At 33.0% G+C, this 19,471-nt stretch overlaps 1 protein-coding gene across 1 annotated transcript; it reads right to left on the reverse strand.

Moving 5' to 3' along the window:
• Positions 1-15,267: 15,267 nt before the first annotated feature.
• LOC149201200 (jasmonate-induced oxygenase 1-like) lies at positions 15,268-17,719 on the reverse strand. Its single transcript, XM_089399686.1, has 3 exons — positions 17,114-17,719; positions 15,866-16,196; positions 15,268-15,770 (listed from the first exon to the last, which is right to left on the reverse strand). The coding sequence occupies exons 1-3, from the start codon at positions 17,581-17,583 to the stop codon at positions 15,522-15,524; spliced, it is 1,050 nt and encodes a 349-aa protein (XP_089255812.1). The 5' UTR covers positions 17,584-17,719; the 3' UTR covers positions 15,268-15,521.
• Positions 17,720-19,471: the final 1,752 nt, after the last annotated feature.

The raw sequence follows: 19,471 nt of genomic DNA on the forward strand, positions 1-19,471 counted from the left end.
GGGAGAGACCAACGGAGTACATTGGAGGCATCCCTATGGAAATCGCGATAGCGATCAATGTGATTTAACAAGGACCATTGATCAAGTGCCCAGATTATCGCTAAAACACAAGGGAAGACTTACCGGGGGCCCAAAGACCATGTGATATGCGATTGCGTTATATGACATTGTAATATCGCATCGCAACGATACAAAGGAGCGGGGCCGATACAAATATGCGACTTATGATAACCAGACTCGACGGGATTTATGGATGCGAATTAATATATTTTAAGTTCCGATAAAAAGGATTTGTCGAGATTTTCTATGTATTAGCGCATTTTCGAATAAATATCGAAATACAAAGGAAAATTCCCTGAAACGATAAAGGCAGACCCGATAGGATTATAGGGTGGATTCAATGATTTTTAAAGTCCAATAGAAAGATTTTTCACAGGTTTTTCAGCGTTTTTAGTGTATTTCTCTATGTAAATAGAGAAACATATTCTAGGGGGTTTCAACCACGCCAGTGGTCCTTTCCATTTAAAAACAGGTGGCCACCATACCTGAAGGAATTTTACAATGATTGATTAACGCTCAGAGGGGATTTGAACGAATAGAGGCAGAGAGCTAGAGAGCCAAAAGGGGAGACAAACAAACAAGCACCGATAGGCTTAAAAGCCAGTCAGTGGCAGAAACAGAGGGAGGGCAGTTGCTGAGATAGAGAGAAAGCAGAAGACAAAGAGCAAGAGGGAGGATCTGTGTACTCTTGTAGACTTGAGGAATTCAAGTAAATCCCTATTGTTTTGTCACTATTGTGTTGAGACTTGATTTTAGCTCACACTTGTAATAATTTGCTCTTGAAGACATAATAGAGAGGTCACCACTAAAAGCTGGACTAGGAGACATAGCTAGGAAGTCTGGTGAACTCCTTGATTATTTGTTGTGTTGATGTGTGTGCCTGTTATGTTTTTCTAACTACTCATTGTCTATATTATTCGCAATCTTTTCAATCCATTGCACTAAGTAATATAGGCATTCCTACACATGAGTCTGTAATACCTTAATATTGATTTAAGATCTCATTTTCAGATTAGCTATCCTTCCTTCCAGACATTCCAATATCTCCATCATTCTCATTTGTCCTCTCACTACGGTGGGAAAAATATCATGCAATCTCGAATAATTTCTTTGTACCGCATTCAATAATTCAATAGTTGCATTTCAGTGCTCATGGTGGTCATGACTAAGCTATGCTAGAACAAGGGTAAATTATTTAAGCTAACTATTAGGAGTGTCCATAGGAGGTGGAAGTTATAAAAAAACCAAAGAGAACACAGGGTTAGGATCCATTGCTCCGCCCAAGCCTTGCTCTCCTTTTTCATGAGCATTAAGATGGCCCCTCCATCCCACACCCCTCCTCACATATCTTTATTGGCAATGTAAGGATGGAAGTCCAAAAGCCTTGTGAGGTCGATGAAACCACTCAAGGGACAGTGTCTAACAACCCCTCACAAGTCTACAACAAATATATAATTCGAAGAGTCCCAGAGCCTAATCAACCAGCATTAGCCTCTCCGCACCCCACACTCAAAAATGCTAGAAGGGCTCGTTGACGAGGGCCTGAGAGCGAGTTTGAATATGCATGGAAAAAGTGGTATTGCAATGTTATTCCCGAGCCCCTTGGTCATATAGACCAAAACTAGTGCCCCAAATACTCAAAAATCAAACAACATATACCCTCTATCAAATCCTAGAGTGCATAGCCCATGAGCTTGAAAAATGTTGTTCCAAACGCTAGCTATTAGAACAATAAAGATCATCTAGAGTGGTTATTATAAGTTTAATTTAAAATATGTTATAATTTTAGAAAAATTGTTATAATTATAGATATTTATTTTTGAGATTGAAAATTTATTTAGTACTAGATTTATTTATTTATTTATGTAAAAGTAAAATTTTAATATTGAAAAATCTTATGGAACGTAGAGAAGACAATGAAATCATGTTTTATTAATGAACTTCATAGTGAAAAGGTCACTGGTTCGAAACTCCATGGGTAAAAATCCAACCATGTCAAGGGTCGGTATGACCTAAATTAGGTGGGATCCCCAGGTGATTTTTGACTACTTAGATACCCCTGTTTCGTGGTTACTCAAGCCACAGATTAGGTGTACCAGTCATCACAGGACTCTTGTTACCTAGAAAACAAAAAATAAAAATAAAAATCAATAATGAAAAATTAAAATTTTATAAAAAATTATATAACTAAAAGAATATGATAATAATAAATTAAATTTGTGCATACAAAAATGTTCTATTAAGGAACTACGTGGTGTAAAGGTTACTGGTTCGAAACTCTACGGGAGAAATTACAACCATGCTAAGGGTTGATGTAGAAAACAAAAAATAATAATAATAAAATATTTTTTTCTTGACATGGGGTTAGCGAGAACACAATAAGGAAGGAGTAAATAGTTGTACATCACCAGATGAAATAAATGGAGGAGAAGTGACACACCTCCCCTTAGAGTCTCAAAATGGACACATATTCTCACTTTCATCACAGATTGTAATCAATATATAAGAGGCCAAGGAAAATATTGTTAGCATTGCCTTGATATTGATAACTTGGATTAACCTTCTCCCATTTGCTTATAATAGGCAGTCAGCTCCTCGTGATGATGAACTCTAGTGATCTTCTAATTTTCCCATCTCTCTTCAACATAGAAATCCCCTCCTTCTATTAGTTAGTCAGATTTAAACATATGTTTCCTTCCTCTAATTCAGATTGTCTCCTAGTTTCATACTTCACTTTGGAGGAGAGGCTCGGAAACAATCACATCCTTTACATTCTTGTTTCCCTTTAAGTTTGGGTCTGTGAGATTCTCCTCTGCCATATTTTCTCTTTTAGTCATCCCCAATTTTCCCACTCTCTCCCACGACTAGGAAAAAAACATGCTTTCATAGTGTGAGTGAACGTCAAAGAGGTTTGGGTGGTTCATGAGCTTGTTTTTCAGCGGAGATTATAGCTCATTGTTTATTCAACAAATAACACTATAAATACAACAAGAACTTAGGGAAAATGACAAGGATTAGATATGGGAGAGAAAATGCTTATCAAACTTAAAGATGTATCTAACATTATGCGTATGTCCCTAACAATGACTACGCTTGAGATCAACCAAATCAATACCTCTACACAATATATTTATTACAAAAAGTCATTATTAAGAAAACTCTTACACAAATGTAATGATACAAAAGATGAAATACTCCTTAGGTTACATGAAATGAAATTCAAAATACAAAATATAATACACAGTTTCAATAAAATTGAAATCATAATTGCACTCGGACCAACATCAAACTTAAAAAGAGCATCCCATCGAGCTAAGGACACTATCATACAAGTGAAGCTCAACATATAACAAATTCTACATATTATATATTTCCATGGCTTTGATGTTCTTTTAATTACTATAGGCATCAACGTCTTTACAACACGCCACAACTATAACTTTGTTATATGATATCTTTTTAATGATAATTAGAATATAAAAACAAAAAAAACTATGCAATGCCATTGGTCTAATTCCCTAATAACAAATCAAAAGATAGAATCAAATAAGTGCGAATACAATGTTATGAGAAACTAATAATAATTAACTTAAAAAAATAAACCCCTTGAACGATTGAAAACGCACCGAGGGTAAGATACCTATTTTTCTTTATGCTTTAAAAAGTAACAAAGCGTAAAATTAGAGAGATCTGCTTGCTACCTCGGCTTACAACAAATGATTTAATTAGGAAGCTCTTTGCTGCTCGAAGCCTCAACAAATTCATAATGAGGTGAATCTGAATTATATAATTTATGAAGTTCGGTGTTTTCGTTTTACACGTTTGAATAAAAATGATTATTTAAAAAATTTAATTATATAAAGAATAAGTATGTGCATAATTCAAAGAATAAGTATGTGCATAATTCAAAAATCGTAATTTTTATAATATTAATAAATTAAATTTAAAATATAATAAAAAATGATAGATATCTGTAATATCGCATGGCGTTATATTTTAGGATAAATATTAAGTAAGTCTTTTTTCACTTTTAATGACAAGTAATTTTTTACACTCAGATTAATGTTTTAATAATATTTTTCTATGATAATAAATATTGTTTTATTTTTTTTTTTGGGGGGGAGAAGTAGTGGTTTTTTTTTCTCTATTTGAGCTAAATTAAAATTTTAATAATATTTTGATATAATAATAAATATTGTTATTGTAAATGACAAATTTTTTTAGTAAGTAATTTTTTTTTCCTATTTTTTTTTTATGTAGAGATATATATTTGAACTATTTGAAGCTTCTTTTAGTCAAAGAAAAAGTTTCACTCTGAACAAGACTTCAAAGTCATAGAGACGAATATGATGTATTAGGTTTCAAGGGTCATTCTTTTTTGAAAACAATGAAACATAAAGAAAAAATTTAAAAGAGAGGTTTGAAGTAGTGTCATTTCGAGGATTCATTAGATTTGGATGCCTCGACTAAAATGGGCTTGCAATTATAGCCTAGAGAATGCCAAGGTCTGGAGGGATTCCCAAGTGCGCTTCACTTTTCCCAAGCCTAGCATCCATGGAGCATATGTGTAGTTGCATTACATAAAGCATCAAAATAATATGCTTCTTTACCTTCATTTTTTTCCACTAGCACTCATCCCACAATACCTGCTGATTTCAGGATATGCCAATGGTGTACGTATACTAGTTATAACATCCTATGGTATAACTTGTGTCTAAGACCTAATCATCCACTTTAGTCAAAACCATCAAATAATTAATTCACAACATTCCTTTCCTGCTAAGTAATCTCCTCTTGCACCAGCTATGGTGTTTGTTCTCTATATCAAGCCTCTATGTTTTTTTCTCATTGTTATGCAAAAGATTTTCCTCTTGATGTTGATAATAATAACCTCCACATCAGACCCAAGTGCATTGACAAGGCATGATGTCTGAAACTAGAAGAGTTGTTGCTTGACATAGAAGAGAAAGATGCACAAAGTTGACTAGGACATTATATGGGTGATGAGGGTGCAAGGAATGAGACGGGGGAGTTGAGTAAAGTGGAACGACAAGGAGTGTGATGCACCATGGGAGGAAGGGGGTACAGACCCCCAAGGGAGAACTAAAAAATGAAGCTCATATGATTACAACCAACAAGAAATTGGAAAGGGAGAGGGAAGCTCGACTTCTCTATAAAGACCCAAAAAAAGAAAAGGGGACAACTAGAGAGTCCTCCTTTCCTGTTGTGGGGGTCGAGTGGTGACACTGAGAAAACTAAGAAATACCAAATAGAATGAAAATAACCCAAATTACTTGCACCATAGCTCATTGGGAAGAGAAGATAGAGTCCATGGAGAGCAATAAAATGAGACATGAAATGAAAATTAAGTGTTGGCCTTTTCTACTTGCACTTAGGGTGGTGGCACTATTCATGATGTGAGCCTCTCACCTCCAAAAATGAGAAATGCACATGAAAGGACCTGACTAGGCTGAGACATTAGATGAGTAAGGGAAATTAATCATCACCCATAAGATCTCTATAATCACCCATGTGTGAAATACCTCCACAATGTCAAGAGATTTTTGATCCATTAAACTGTTTGATAGATGCAATGTGCATGATATTTAATCTTGAGGTGCAGGTGTTGCACTACCACATAGCCCTCCCTTCAATGCCTAGTGAGATGACAGCCACATTCCCTTATTGTTCCTTCACAAACACCTCAAAATACATTTTTTAAAAATAAAACTAAAACTTTTAATAATAATTTGATATGATACTAAATTTTTCTATTCCAAATTAAAATCAAAAGCAATAAACTACAAAATGGATTGAAAAGTTCTCATATTAATATATTATATATTAATACAATTTATGTTAATACAGTACATAACTTTGAAATATAAGGAAATAGATGGATTGAAAAGTTCTGATATTAATATACTATATATAATTTATGTTTATACACTCTATAACCTTGAACTCTAAAGAAATAGATAATATTAATAGACTCTTATACACTATAACCTTGAACTCTAAGGAAATAAAGAAATAGATGGATTGAAAAGTTCTAATATTAATATACTAGATATAATTTATGTTTATACACTATATAACCTTGAACCCTAAAGAAATAAATGATATTAATATATTAAATTTGGATTTATACACTATAATTTAGGTTTATACAATATATAACCTTGAACTCTAAGGATGAACTCTAAGGAAATAGAAGAAGCTTAGAGTACAAGATTGATTGGTTTAAGATTTGAAATTTGCCATTTTACCAGAACATATAACCTTGAACTCTAAAGAAAGAGATGATATTAATATACTATATATATAGTGTATAATGTTTAGGTTTATACACTATATAAACTTGAACTCTAAGGATGAACGTGTATAATATTTAGGTTTATACAATATATAACCTTGAACTCTAAGGAAATAGAAGAAGCTTAGAAAGAAATGATATTAATATACTATATATATAGTGTATAATGTTTAGGTTTATACACTATATAAACTTGAACTCTAAAGATGAACGTGTATAATATTTAGGTTTATACCATATATAACCTTGAACTCTAAGGAAATATAAGGAAATAGAAGAAGCTTAGAAAGAAATGATATTAATATACTATATATATAGTGTATAATGTTTAGGTTTATACACTATATAAACTTGAACTCTAAAGATGAACGTGTATAATATTTAGGTTTATACAATATATAACCTTGAACTCTAAGGAAATAGAAGAACCTTAGAGTACAAGATTGATTGGTTTAAGATTGGAAATCTGCCATTTTGCCAGAACATATCTTCAACAACTGCCGTTGATAAACAACCGACCCACCACCCTCAGCAACAGGGCTAGCAAGCACATGCCTTCCGTAGAGAAACAACCAACCCACCACCTTGAGCAAAGGTCTAGCAAGCACATGCTAGCTAGCCTCGGTGATTAGCCATTTGTTTTGACGAAAGCCATACGCTAACAACCCTACAATGAATTTCCAAGTTAGGTAAATTAGTTCACCCGAAAAGGATGCACACTAAGAATGTGGGATGGATGAGCCATTGAGTAAAACTGCTCTCACCTTTACCTCTATTGTGTGCAGCATTTAGGCCAACGAGACCTCTAACATGAGGGTGACCGATTACTTGATGTTATTCCCATTACCCAAATCGAAAAGGATAATATATAATAAACGTCGAATTTTGGTTCTTCTCCTTAGTAGCTTTTTTATGCTATTGCTTTTTCTAATTTATAAGTCTGAGAACCCTAAGAAGAGGCAGCATGATCAAAATTATTTTAAAATATTTATTTTATTTGAGATAATTAAATAAAAGTACAAGTTCTACATGATAATATTTTAAGAGGATATGAGGCAATTGGTAGATATTACTATTCATTTATAAAGCCATAGCTCGAGGTTGGTTATTTCGAAATGATTTGTCTTTCTAACTTATGACTTTTTCAAATTAGAATGTGATTTAATTTCATATTTTTATTTTACTATATTATAGTATTATTTTATACTTTATTAAAAAATAAATTAAATAATAAGAAATATGTATAACTTATCTGTATCATAATAATTTAAAATTTTATAATAGTTATAAAATTTAAAATAAAATAAACTAATAAGAAATATTTTTATTAAAAGTTCTCAAATATTTATTTATAATTATATATATTAATCTTTTAAGTAATTATTTAGATGATGTTATATTTTAATAAAAATACTAAAATTAAACAAACATAGAAGTGAATTTTAAATCATTTTGATGATGGATTTTAGTAAGGGTTCAAAACCGGTAGATTCTAAAATTTGATGTGATTTATTTAGAATAATTTTTCTTTAATAACAAGTCATTGACGTTTCCAAAAACTTGATGTGATTTATTTAGAAGAATTTTTCTTTAATAATGAATCATTGAAGTCTCTATTCTCAAAATGAATGAAATTGGAAAAAAATATTTTAATTTTATTATATGTAGATAGTAATAATAATAAATTATTATTAATAAAATATAAATAGCTTTATAATAAAATAAATAGGGAACATCATTAAAACAAATTTATCTATTTTTTCAATGAAAATCAAAGAAAATAAAAAATCATTGTTTTTACAGCTAACACTAATAAAAAAATGTTTACTTTTCAATATGAGTTTCTTTGGAAATAAGTAATAAAAACACCAATTGCTTAGTTTGTAATAAGAAAATGTGTGAATTAGGTAACAAGGGGTGGGGTTGGGTAGGGGGAAGGTGGTGGCGTTTCGGGGGGGGAAGTGGGGAGGGTAATTCTCTAGGACAATAAAACAATATAATTAATATTTTGGGGCTTTAAACAAACAATTATGTAGAAGAATATACCTTCCTCCACGTTGTAATGGTTGTTCAATAGAGACATATCTCTAGTCTCTCAATTATTAGAGATTCAATTAAGAATTATAGTTTAATTAAAGTTACTATCCAAAAGGATTTGGCCTTAAAGGTAGTCCTCACGAAGATCTAGAGGATCCTAAAATATAATTCTTATGAGTTGCATCATATTTTGAGACAAAATAATAACTTGGGGAATTCCTTTCCTAAGTAGGCATCTCATTATTAGAAGGGATATTAAGATTAATGACACTCAATATTTTAAGCCCTTACCAAAACTTATTATTGAAAATTAAATATTGTTTAGGAGAACCATGTGGACTCAAAAGGAAGGGAGATCATCCAATAGTATTTATGAAACAATGTGGAATAAGGAGAATTGACATGCCCATGTCTTGAGCATCATTACTACACGTGTGCAACATACAAATATTATCATGGTACAGATTCTTCTAAGGTTCAATCAAAGAGTGCGATCCTAACAGATCCCATCAGGCTTAAGATCTCTAGGGAACCTCAATACTTTTGCAATAATGATTTGAATATGAGAATTAATGGTGTTGGGTCCTTCATTTATGGAAGAATTGTTTATTAATTTTGTTGGAAAAAGAGTTCTATAGATAATAAGTGCAAGAAAAAAAAGAAAATGGTAAAATAATTCAGAAAGCAGGACGAAAAAGAAGAAAGTTTCAAGAAGAGAAAGAAAACAGAGACATTGGAACTTGCTAAAAATGTAGAAGAAGGACTTAGAAGCTACATTTGAAGGAATCAAGTGAAAAGAGGACCAAGCAGTTAGATCTTTTCAAGGTGGTTAAGTTGGATCAATCAAGCGAGTGCATACAAGATTAAAGGAGTAAATCTATATATAGCCACGAAGATGAAGCTAGAGAGAGAGAGAGAGAGAGAGAGAGAGAGAGAGAGAGAGAGAGAGAGAGAGACTAACATGTCGTCGAAATAAGGACCAAAGGATTTTGATACATTATGTTGTAATTTTATATTGTTTGAACAGTTTTTGAAGGATCCTCAAAAGATCTTCTGTAATCTCCACAAATCTATATTGTAATGATTTGGCTTGCTAAAATATAATTTAAGAAGGTTGTGGCACGGATCTAAAAATATATGTCTCATAAAGTAATTTGATTGAATTATGCAACCCCTTTTTAATTTTTCCTTACAAGTACCATGTTAATCTATTGCTATGTCTTTGTATGTTTTTAGATTAATGCTTTCTAAATACTTCTAAGTAAATATATGTTTGACCAATAAATTAATGGGTAGAATGAATGTGGTTACCATCTAAGCGCTGACACGTCATTTAGCAGTCTCAACACGCCTAAGGTGAGACCTTTCTCCCTTATGGAGGAATGAAAATGTCAGCGTTGTGCTAGACTACGACAGACACCCTTATTGGCACCCTCTGGTTGAACCTTGGGTCCATACAATAAAACATTCTACAAACAAATGGTTCCATTTTTGGGATGTGAAGATAAATTGGGATTCTAGATAATCGTGACAGGGATTCTCAAAAGTAGCATTCAAGAATGGTGAGAAGAGAAACTTGATTTATTCGTTCTACAACAGGCTTAGTTCAAATATAAGAACCTATATTGGGTCAAGGACGAGATCCTATTCACAAAATATGCATGTGATTAATATGAAACCTTGTGATGTAAATTCATTAACGAGCTATATCATTGGTTGAGCAGATTGCAAATCAAATCTAGAACTTGGAACCTTGGCCAAATATTCAGAACCTAGACCAAAATTGATTTGGATACTTTACATCGGCTAAATATTGAAATAACCAGGGTTGTTGATTTTTGGGTGCAAGCCATATTAGAAGGATATATTATTGAGTTTTTTTGTTGAAAATCATCAGTCATTCTCTAAAGTTTAGGCAGTATTTAAGTACGAGTTTCACGATAGATTGTTTAATGAAATTCCCTTACGGGTTAAGGTCCTTATGGTAGAAGAGAGATTATTTTTTTTCTAGGAAACTAATATGGCAATGTAAAATCCTTGTACTAGGGGTAGGGTTGTGGTAGAGTTGTTGTCTGGTTGCAGAAGATGAGGGGAAGTTGTGATGGATGCAGAAGAGTTGTGAAAGACACGATGTTTTAAGGCACTTAGAAGATTATAGATAGTTATGAGTGATGGGAGAATAAGCTGTGTGAGATTAGGAGAAGATGAAGAGAGTTACAGTAAACAGGTGAAGCGTTGAGCAGTCCAAGGTTGTGGATAAGAGGAATGGGAAACCCAGAGTTGCGAAATATTGAAGTAAGTGAGGGATCAAATTCTAGCGAAATAGGAGGAGTTAGAAGTAATGGGATAAGAGAGGATAATAGAGATAATGGAGCCCATAAGCAATTAGAAGGAATCTAGACAATAGAGATTCTAAGACAGTCTATCACGATGATGGATGAGACTACTATCATGGATGAAGAGATGTGTTTCATCATGAGGAAGTTATTTCTTAAGGATTATTCATTCCTCACAAGTAGTACTCCACAAGGCAGTATTGCAACTAGTTATCTCTTTAACCTTCACTAGGTACTTTATCAAAATCCTATTAGTTTTATATGAAAGTTAGTTACATCACTAAACTTTTAGAAAGTTAATAGAGTATATGCAACTAGTAGTTATGGTAGAATTTTTTAGATGCATTCTACAACTTTCTCACAACCTAGTTCAGAAGGCTTTGTATTAGTTCCACCCGGTCAATCGTTGATAACTGGGAATGTGGAAAAAATCATTTACTTTGTACCTTACATTCTCGAGACAAGGATACAAAGATTCAAAACATCATTGATACCTATGTGGAGCCATCTAGAGGGCCAGAAAGAACCCAGATGCCTCTAATGTTATCAAGTTCCAGAAAACTTTGCGAGATAGAGAACTTCAATGGTTCATCAAGTGGTCTGCACTAAATCAAAATCTGGATCTTCATTTAGTTAAACAAGAATTTATCAAGGAACACAAGCTTCCTCATACAAAGCAGCAAGTTTTATTTAAGTTATGGGATATTAAACAATGAGAGGGAGATTTCTGCATGGGAGTGCATGTAGTAGTTTAAATATGCAATTGGAGCATTCCATGAAGATCAAGGTAATCGCGGGATATCCTTAGGATTATAGGGAAGACACTACTTCCAATGATCCTTCTATTATTGGTTGACAACATCATATTGTTGATTTAACTGAGAGATTGAAGCATATGAACACTGTGAAACCTTCACATATACATATTTGGTGCACTATTTTTTATTTTGAAGGGCATCATGCTACTGAGTGCCTGAGGTCATGGAGTGCACGACCTTATACTAGGCATATGGGATCACTGTTGCCATCACGAGGGCTTACCATAGGAGTTCTATAGGTTTGTACTAGTATCCCATGCGAAGGGAAATCCCAAAACTATGATTTTTGTAACCAACAAGGTATGCTTGCTAATGAATATTTTGAAATATGTCACACTTATGGTCACGTAACTCGACTTTGTCTTATTTTGTATAAGTATTCCAATGATCCAAATAACATGTTGTTTGAGTTTGTGGGTCTCCAACTCACCATATTGACTAGTGCATAGCTTTGGAAGCTTTGACCAATCACCTCGATCGTACTGCATATTGGCTTAATAAAGCTCTCGAGTAATTTAAGGAGGAGGTTCCTTAAGGGGAGCAAGAACTCGAGGAAGAGGTTTGGTTTGGAGTTACAATTGTGATAAAAAAGGCCATTTTGCTTATGATTATCCATTTCCAAGGAGGCCTTGGTGTTCTCATTTTCGAGTAAATACTCATACTACTAAAGATTGTTCAGACCTAATTTCTTAATGGGAAGAGCACAATAGAAAAAAGGGATGCACAATTCAACCACATTCCTTTATGAGACACATATTTGTAAATCCCTGCAACAATCTTTTTATATTATATTTCAGCAAGCCTAATCATTATTATATAGATCTATGAAATTAAAACAAAATTTAGGACCCTTCGAAAACTATTCAAACAAGATAAGGTTACAACATAATGTATCAAAATACTTCATTCCTTATTCCAGTAGCACATTTCTGTTTCTCTCTCTCTCTCTCTCTCTCTCTCTCTCTCTCTTCAACTTCATCTCCACGGCTATATATAGTTTTACTCATTTGATCTTGTCGGCACTCGCATGATTTGGTCCACCCTAACCACCTTGATAAGATCTAATTGTTTGGTCCAGTTTTCGCTTGATTCCTTCAAATGTAGCTTCTTGATCCTTTCTCTGCAGCCTTGGTGAGTTCCAATGTATCTATTTTATTTCTTTGAAATCTAACGATTTTTTAAGGGTTTTTAATAAGAGGTGAAGGATTTTTATTGAGTTTGTTCATGGGCATAGTTGGGCTTCATACGATCCAAGAGGAGTCAGGGAGTATCAAGAACAACCTCACATATAAATCACCTCGTGGATAGCTCAAATTATGGGTGAATTAGTGCTCTATCTTACAAGTGTTGGGTATGTATTTCCTCTCTTCACTCTCTTTATTTTTCCAAGAATATTTGGCACAATTGGGACTCTCATTTTCTCCAGGAGACCCCAATCTTCTTTAGGAAGCATAGGGCTATAGTGTTGGGTGCTTTAACAACTTGGGTAGCAATAGAGAAATTTTGTTTTATGGGGAAAGATACTCATGTTGTGGCAAAGAGTGCTTTGGAGGTCAAGCTTACAAAGGCCCAATTCTCATTCTATGAATTGCTTCAATTAATACCTTCTATTTTGGCTCGAGTTGTGAATATTACATTGTTTCAATCTCAGAAATGTTGGTTTTACCAATACCATGCACAATGCTAGTTGAGTTTTAAATGCTGGGAAGAGTGGGAAGGCATAAGCCTAGATTCATTAACTAGATCTCTTCCAAAAGATTTTATCTTCTTAGATCATTGGAACCATGAAAGCTTCAGGAGAGAAATAAATGTGTCTCCTCATGGTGAGGATTTTAGAGAGTTAATGGAGCAAATTTCCCATGTCCAAGATGAAATTCTTAATTTATAAATATGGGTTAATCAGGTAGTATTCATTGTGACCATAGTTATGGACCCGTTTATTAAACAATGAATGAATATATAGAGAACTGAAGATGAAGTGTAAGTCTTGGTCAACAAGTGAAAGAATTGTAACTTTGAATCAAACAAAATCACCATGGAGCATTCTTCCTTCAACAATTCTAGTGTACAAGAGCTTCTAGATCTAAATGCTCCACCTCCTCATGAGTTTGGGAGTTCAGGATCACATATTGACATTCCCTCTTAGATTAATTAACATGTTTTGGAAATTTCATAAAATTTGAATTTTTCCAGATCTACTCTTATCCGTACAATAGTTTAGTTATATTAGAAATTAGAAAATTTGAGGTAGTAAATACTCAATGGCTAATCATACTTTCCTTACACTTATAACATAATTTTTACAAAATATTATTAAATTTACAAAAATATTTATTTGTCAATAATTCACAATAAGCCCAAAAATATTTTATTCATAATTGCGTGTATTGTCTACTTGATTAAAGCATGATATAAGAGAAATATTGTTATAATTGAGTGTATTGTGTGCTTGATTAAAACCTAATATAAGAGAAATATTGTTATAATTGAGTGTATTGTGTGCTTGAATGAAACCTAATAGAAGAGAAATATTGTTAGAAAAAATTAGTAAGAACTATATATATATAGACATTGAAAAGGTCATCTAATTTTTTTTAAAACAAAAATTTATCAAATATATGATGAAATTTATTAATTAACCATTTTTTAATTTCAAAAAATAACCTACCATATAAAATTAAATAATAAAAAAATTACATGCTGATAAATTTAATATGAATTAATATTTAACCAATTCAATTTTATTAAATTTAATTTGGGTTAATATTCAACTAATTCAATTTCCAAAAATTTAATTTGGGTTAATATTTAACTAATTCAATTTCGAAAAACTTATATCGACTTATTTCATTTTATATTTCTTTTATTAAATAAACATTTTCATTTATTAAATACTTAGTTAAATTAAAGTTACGCTATGTGAAGATCACACACAAACTCAAAATCAATAAAATCCGAATCCAAACTTCAACACCGTATTAACTGAAACCTTTTCTGATTTCCGAAACTTCAGCTAAGATGTCCATGTTAATTTGTGATCTTAAAGCGTCACTATTTCATATCACCAACTCTGGCTGTTGTTGGTGCTCGCTCATTAATATGCCTTACCTGCAAAAGTCACGGTTACTTTGAAATCATCGGACATAAACGTGGTCTGTGCCTCTCGCATTTCAGTCATAGAGCTGCAGATTTTTCGGATACTAATTTTAGTCAAATTTATTGCGTCGGGTATCTTTTCCTCGGGTTCTTGTCATATGGGACGTTTTTCAGCCTAGTGGACAGGACTCAGGAGCAGGTTTGTGGCAGGTCTGTCAACTGTTTGGACAGAAACACCATAAAAATACACTTTCCCTCAGGTCCTTTTTCAACTTTTCTGAGAACAACCATGTTAGAAATAGCTAATTAGCCGGCATGCAGAGCGGTATAGATTTAGAACCTGAGTTGATTTGAGTGAAGGTCTAGATTTAGAACCTGAATTGATTTGAGTGAAGTTTGTTAGTTTCAGTGAGCATCAGTTCAGTGATTATTTAAAAAGCATAAGTACACCACATTGGATTCATTGTAATTAAGTTTATGTATTTAATAGAAGCTTAGCTGCCAATATTGTTTGTGTAAAATTTTGTGTCTTTCTTCTTCTGCTTTTCATAGAGCCAAACACCCAAACATTAGTTATCAGAGAAATATAGATTTACAATCAGACTAAGTCAATATTATTCAATATATATATATTCAAACATTAGGTACAAGAGTACATATACATTCAGATAGAGGAGACTTACATTCAGATATATCTTTAAACAATTATATGTGAAGAACAAATCTCATCACAGCTCCCACCGGTCGATTGCGGAGAAATATGATCAACTAAATAAAGACGAACCAACTAGTACAGAGCCATTGGAAATGCTCCCGTATAAACCCGTACAATAATTAGAATAGTATGGTGTTACTATTTTATCGAAAATGTATGGTGGAATTCACGTACGCCTTTCCTTTAGTTCCAGTAGTTCGAATGAACTTCCTGTATTCATTGAACGTCATCTGTCCGTATCTTGGCGGGCTGGAATCATCGATCAGCTCCTTTATAGGCCCGACTTCCTTTTCTCCATTAGGGTTACAGAAAACTACGATCGACATTCGTTCCTTCTTCTTGTTAACAACGCAACTGTGTTCCACGCTTTTGTAAATTCCGTTTGTCAATATCTGGGGAACAGATAAGAAAGAAACCTGAAACCACTTTTCCCATAACTAGAAAACAATTTTAACACTTGAATAAAATTACTAATTGAAGCACTGACCTCTATTTGATCGCCTAGGTTAATTGTCAAAGCATTAGCAACAGGCCGTACGGGTACCCAATAATCATTTTTTCGAACCTGCAGGCCAACGACATCATTCTGTAGTAGAATGGTTATTCCTCCAGGGTCGGAGTGAGGGGAGAGCCCATAAGTCAATTCCGGCTGTGGGCACACGGGATAATAATTGATTCGAACGCAAATTCCAATGCCCTCCTCATTGCCAAAAGCTTCCTTGAGATAGTCTCGAGGCAGACCCAGATTCTCTGAAAACACAGACAGCAAGGTCTTGCAAAGCTCTAACGTTTCTTCACAGTACACTTTCATTCTAGCCCTGTCATGCAAGCAAATATCACACCAGAGAAAACATTAGGGAACTTTCATGATGGAATATATAAAAAAAACTTTGAAACCAAGCCAGCAGATCTTTATTTATTGTAATTTTAGTTTAACAGGTTGAACAAGGATGTTATTAAACATGTGACTGACTTTGTAAAATCTAAGCTAATGAAAATGGCCAATTCAAATCTACCCGTGCGTATTAACCAAAATACTATCCACAAGAACATTTATATGTTAATTCAACAGTTAGGTATTTGACTCTTTCAGTACCAAACAAATGTCGAATTCAAATCAACCATAACTACTTATAGTGCTCGCGAATATATTAACCAAAGATATTATCGACAAATATAGAAAACATCACTGATAAGATTTCCCCAAAGTTCAGATCTATTATGAATTCAAATGTCCGAAAGTATTTAAAAATATGTTGTAACCTTTTTCCTGTCTCCCATACATCTTACAAAATCCCTTTATAGAGTTAAAAACAAATAATTTATACTATTATATCTTGGCATAGATCTTTGTAAGTCCCGATCCCTCAAACCGCATGCAAAAGAATGTCCCCAAACTGAGAGGCACGGCCTAACATTCAATATCTATATTCAGGGTTAATATGGTACTGGTACTTTTTCTGATATATCTGATCAGATGTGGAAAAACAAATGAAAATCAAACTGGTGTACCGTTTTGATTTATTTTGACAATCCAAGCTATAAATATTATATCCCTTAAGCTCTAATAACTCAAATCAACCAAACAACTGAAGACAATCCTATAAATATAATTCCCCTTCATAAACACTTATAATTGAAATCAAACCAACAAACTAAAAACAATCCAAGAAGTAGTATGAAAAATGCAATATTGAGTCAAAAGGGGCCAACACATAGATGAATCCTTGGTCACCTATATTTCTCTGGTTTAGAAGGCCATCTGTGCTCCTCTCGTATGCAAAGAGGCAAAAAATGATGATAATAGTAATCCCCCCAGTCGAGAGTCGCGCCTTTCTGCACACCAATTCGACTGCCATATCCAACATAAGTCCCAGGATCATTGGCGTGCTTCTGCTTCTCCTCCAATGGCAGACGAAAGAACTCCCTAGATACCTCACTTCCGGCCCGGAGCTGCTCCGGAGAAATGCCATGGTTAATCACTTGGAAGAATCCCCACTCTCTGCATGCATTTGATATTTCTTCCATGGTCTTCCTCCGGCGTTCGTCATAGAGGCCGGAGAGATCTATGATGGGTATTTCCTCTTCCACCACCCGGTGCCCAATGGGCTTCTCATCATCAGGCCTGATGTATCTCGAAGGCAAGCATTGGATTCCGCTCTCTGCAATACACTGAACTCTCTGTATGGGCTCTGGCCAATCCATGGAAAAAAATGCCCAAAAGCTCAATCCACCTTAGATAAGTTATTGAGTATCAAAGCAATGGCGAGGTTGCTTGAATAAGTGGTGAAGCTGAAACCGCACAAATAGCCATCCCATCTCACTTCACTTCTCGTCTCAGATATATATTGTGTGCGGAGTGTTTTCGATAAGCTGTAATTACAATTAGCATAGTATTATCTAAGTTTAAGATCAAACTTAAGCTTACAATAGTATTTTTCATGAAATATGTATTTTATCATTTATGCCCTTAAATATATATCTTCTCATCTTTGTCATTAAGAATATTAAATAACTTCACTTGTCTCCTCCTACTATGAGATATATATATTAAATAACTTTATTGCTTATTGGTAAATTAAATTAAAATATTAAATAAGTTTAATAATTATCTTATTTTTTTGGTTCATATTTATTAACTGTATATCCATTTATTAGGAATTCAAAAATCTAGTAAACAATTATCATCGTTATTTGATTATCTAAATTTCCATGTACCTGCAGAAAGTCTTACCATGTTATACTCACTCACACACTGTCAATCTAAAACCTGGTAAACAATTACCACCTTCAATTAATTATCTAAATTTTTATTATATTTACATGGTCATTTCCTACGTTGTATACACCTATTAACTCCCAATCAAGAACCAATTATCATTATCACTTCACATCTCGTTATCTAAATTTCTGCTGTACCTAGATGGTGGTTTACTGTGTTGTATTTCCATGGACCACGGTTTATATTAGTTTGTCAGTGATATTCCTCCCAGACGCAATTTTCCTTTAAATTATTTGGATGGTATAAAAGTCAACGGCATTACTCTCTGGCCGTAATTCGCCCTTAAATCAGATTTTCACAACGATTATTTGCATGGAATAAAATCATAAGTAACTATTTCCCCTTTTTCAAACGTACTGAATCACCTCATTCTCTAGCTACTAGGAAAATACTTTTTAGGGTTTGAGATTATATAATAGGTTAATATGAATTCAGCATGTTGTTGGAAAAATATCCAATTATTAAAAATAGATTTAATTAACATAATATTATTAATCGTGGAAGACTTTTTATTTCAAACTAAGGTGGATGAGGCTTTGTTGATTTTTTTTTTTGAATTGAGGGTCTAGATTGATTACCAAAGTAATATGTTCAGAATATGCTTAGTATTAATGCTGGTTAACTGTTGTAGTGTATTAAAGAGTTTGTTAGGTTGCATTGACTTTTAATAAATTTAATAAATTAGATTTTGGCATCTTGCTTCAGCCTATCAATTTTGAAGTTATTCCAATTTTAATAAGTTTCTCCATGATAAATTCATTATTTATAAGGTTCATTTATAATTCTTTTTTTTTAAGTTAAAATTGACCAATAACCTTTTTATACATGGTTAATGAAGTAAATGTAAACATTAATAAAGCATTATTCATGTTGCAATAAATTTTTGATTATATTTATAAAAACTACCTTTAATATTAATATTTTTAAAAAATTATACTAATAATATATCAACATTGATTTCAAAATTTATGTTAAATTATTATTTTTATATTAATCTAATCGTTTTTATTTTATAGTTTTTAAGTTTATATTTTTCAGTGGGCTTTCCCCAAATCTTGTTGACATTTCTTGGTATTATAAATTTGAGATAGATTTAATGAAACCTAAATAACTATTGTCACACGTCCTTCCAAATTTCTCCCATGGTAAAAATGTTTATACAATATACATAGTTCTCGGAGGTTGAAAGTCGACAGCCGCATATTTTATTAACCAATAACACCATATCACCGATTTTGAAAACAAAAGCGAAAAAGCATGTGAACATAGATGGTTCCAACGAAGTCTAAAAAGATAAGATATCTGTTCACG

The sequence above is a fragment of the Pinus tabuliformis genome, chromosome 2_1 (assembly GCF_031772625.1).
Source record: "Pinus tabuliformis cultivar Carrire ecotype Pingquan chromosome 2_1, CPIR1, whole genome shotgun sequence".
Lineage (NCBI taxonomy): Eukaryota > Viridiplantae > Streptophyta > Pinopsida > Pinales > Pinaceae > Pinus > Pinus tabuliformis.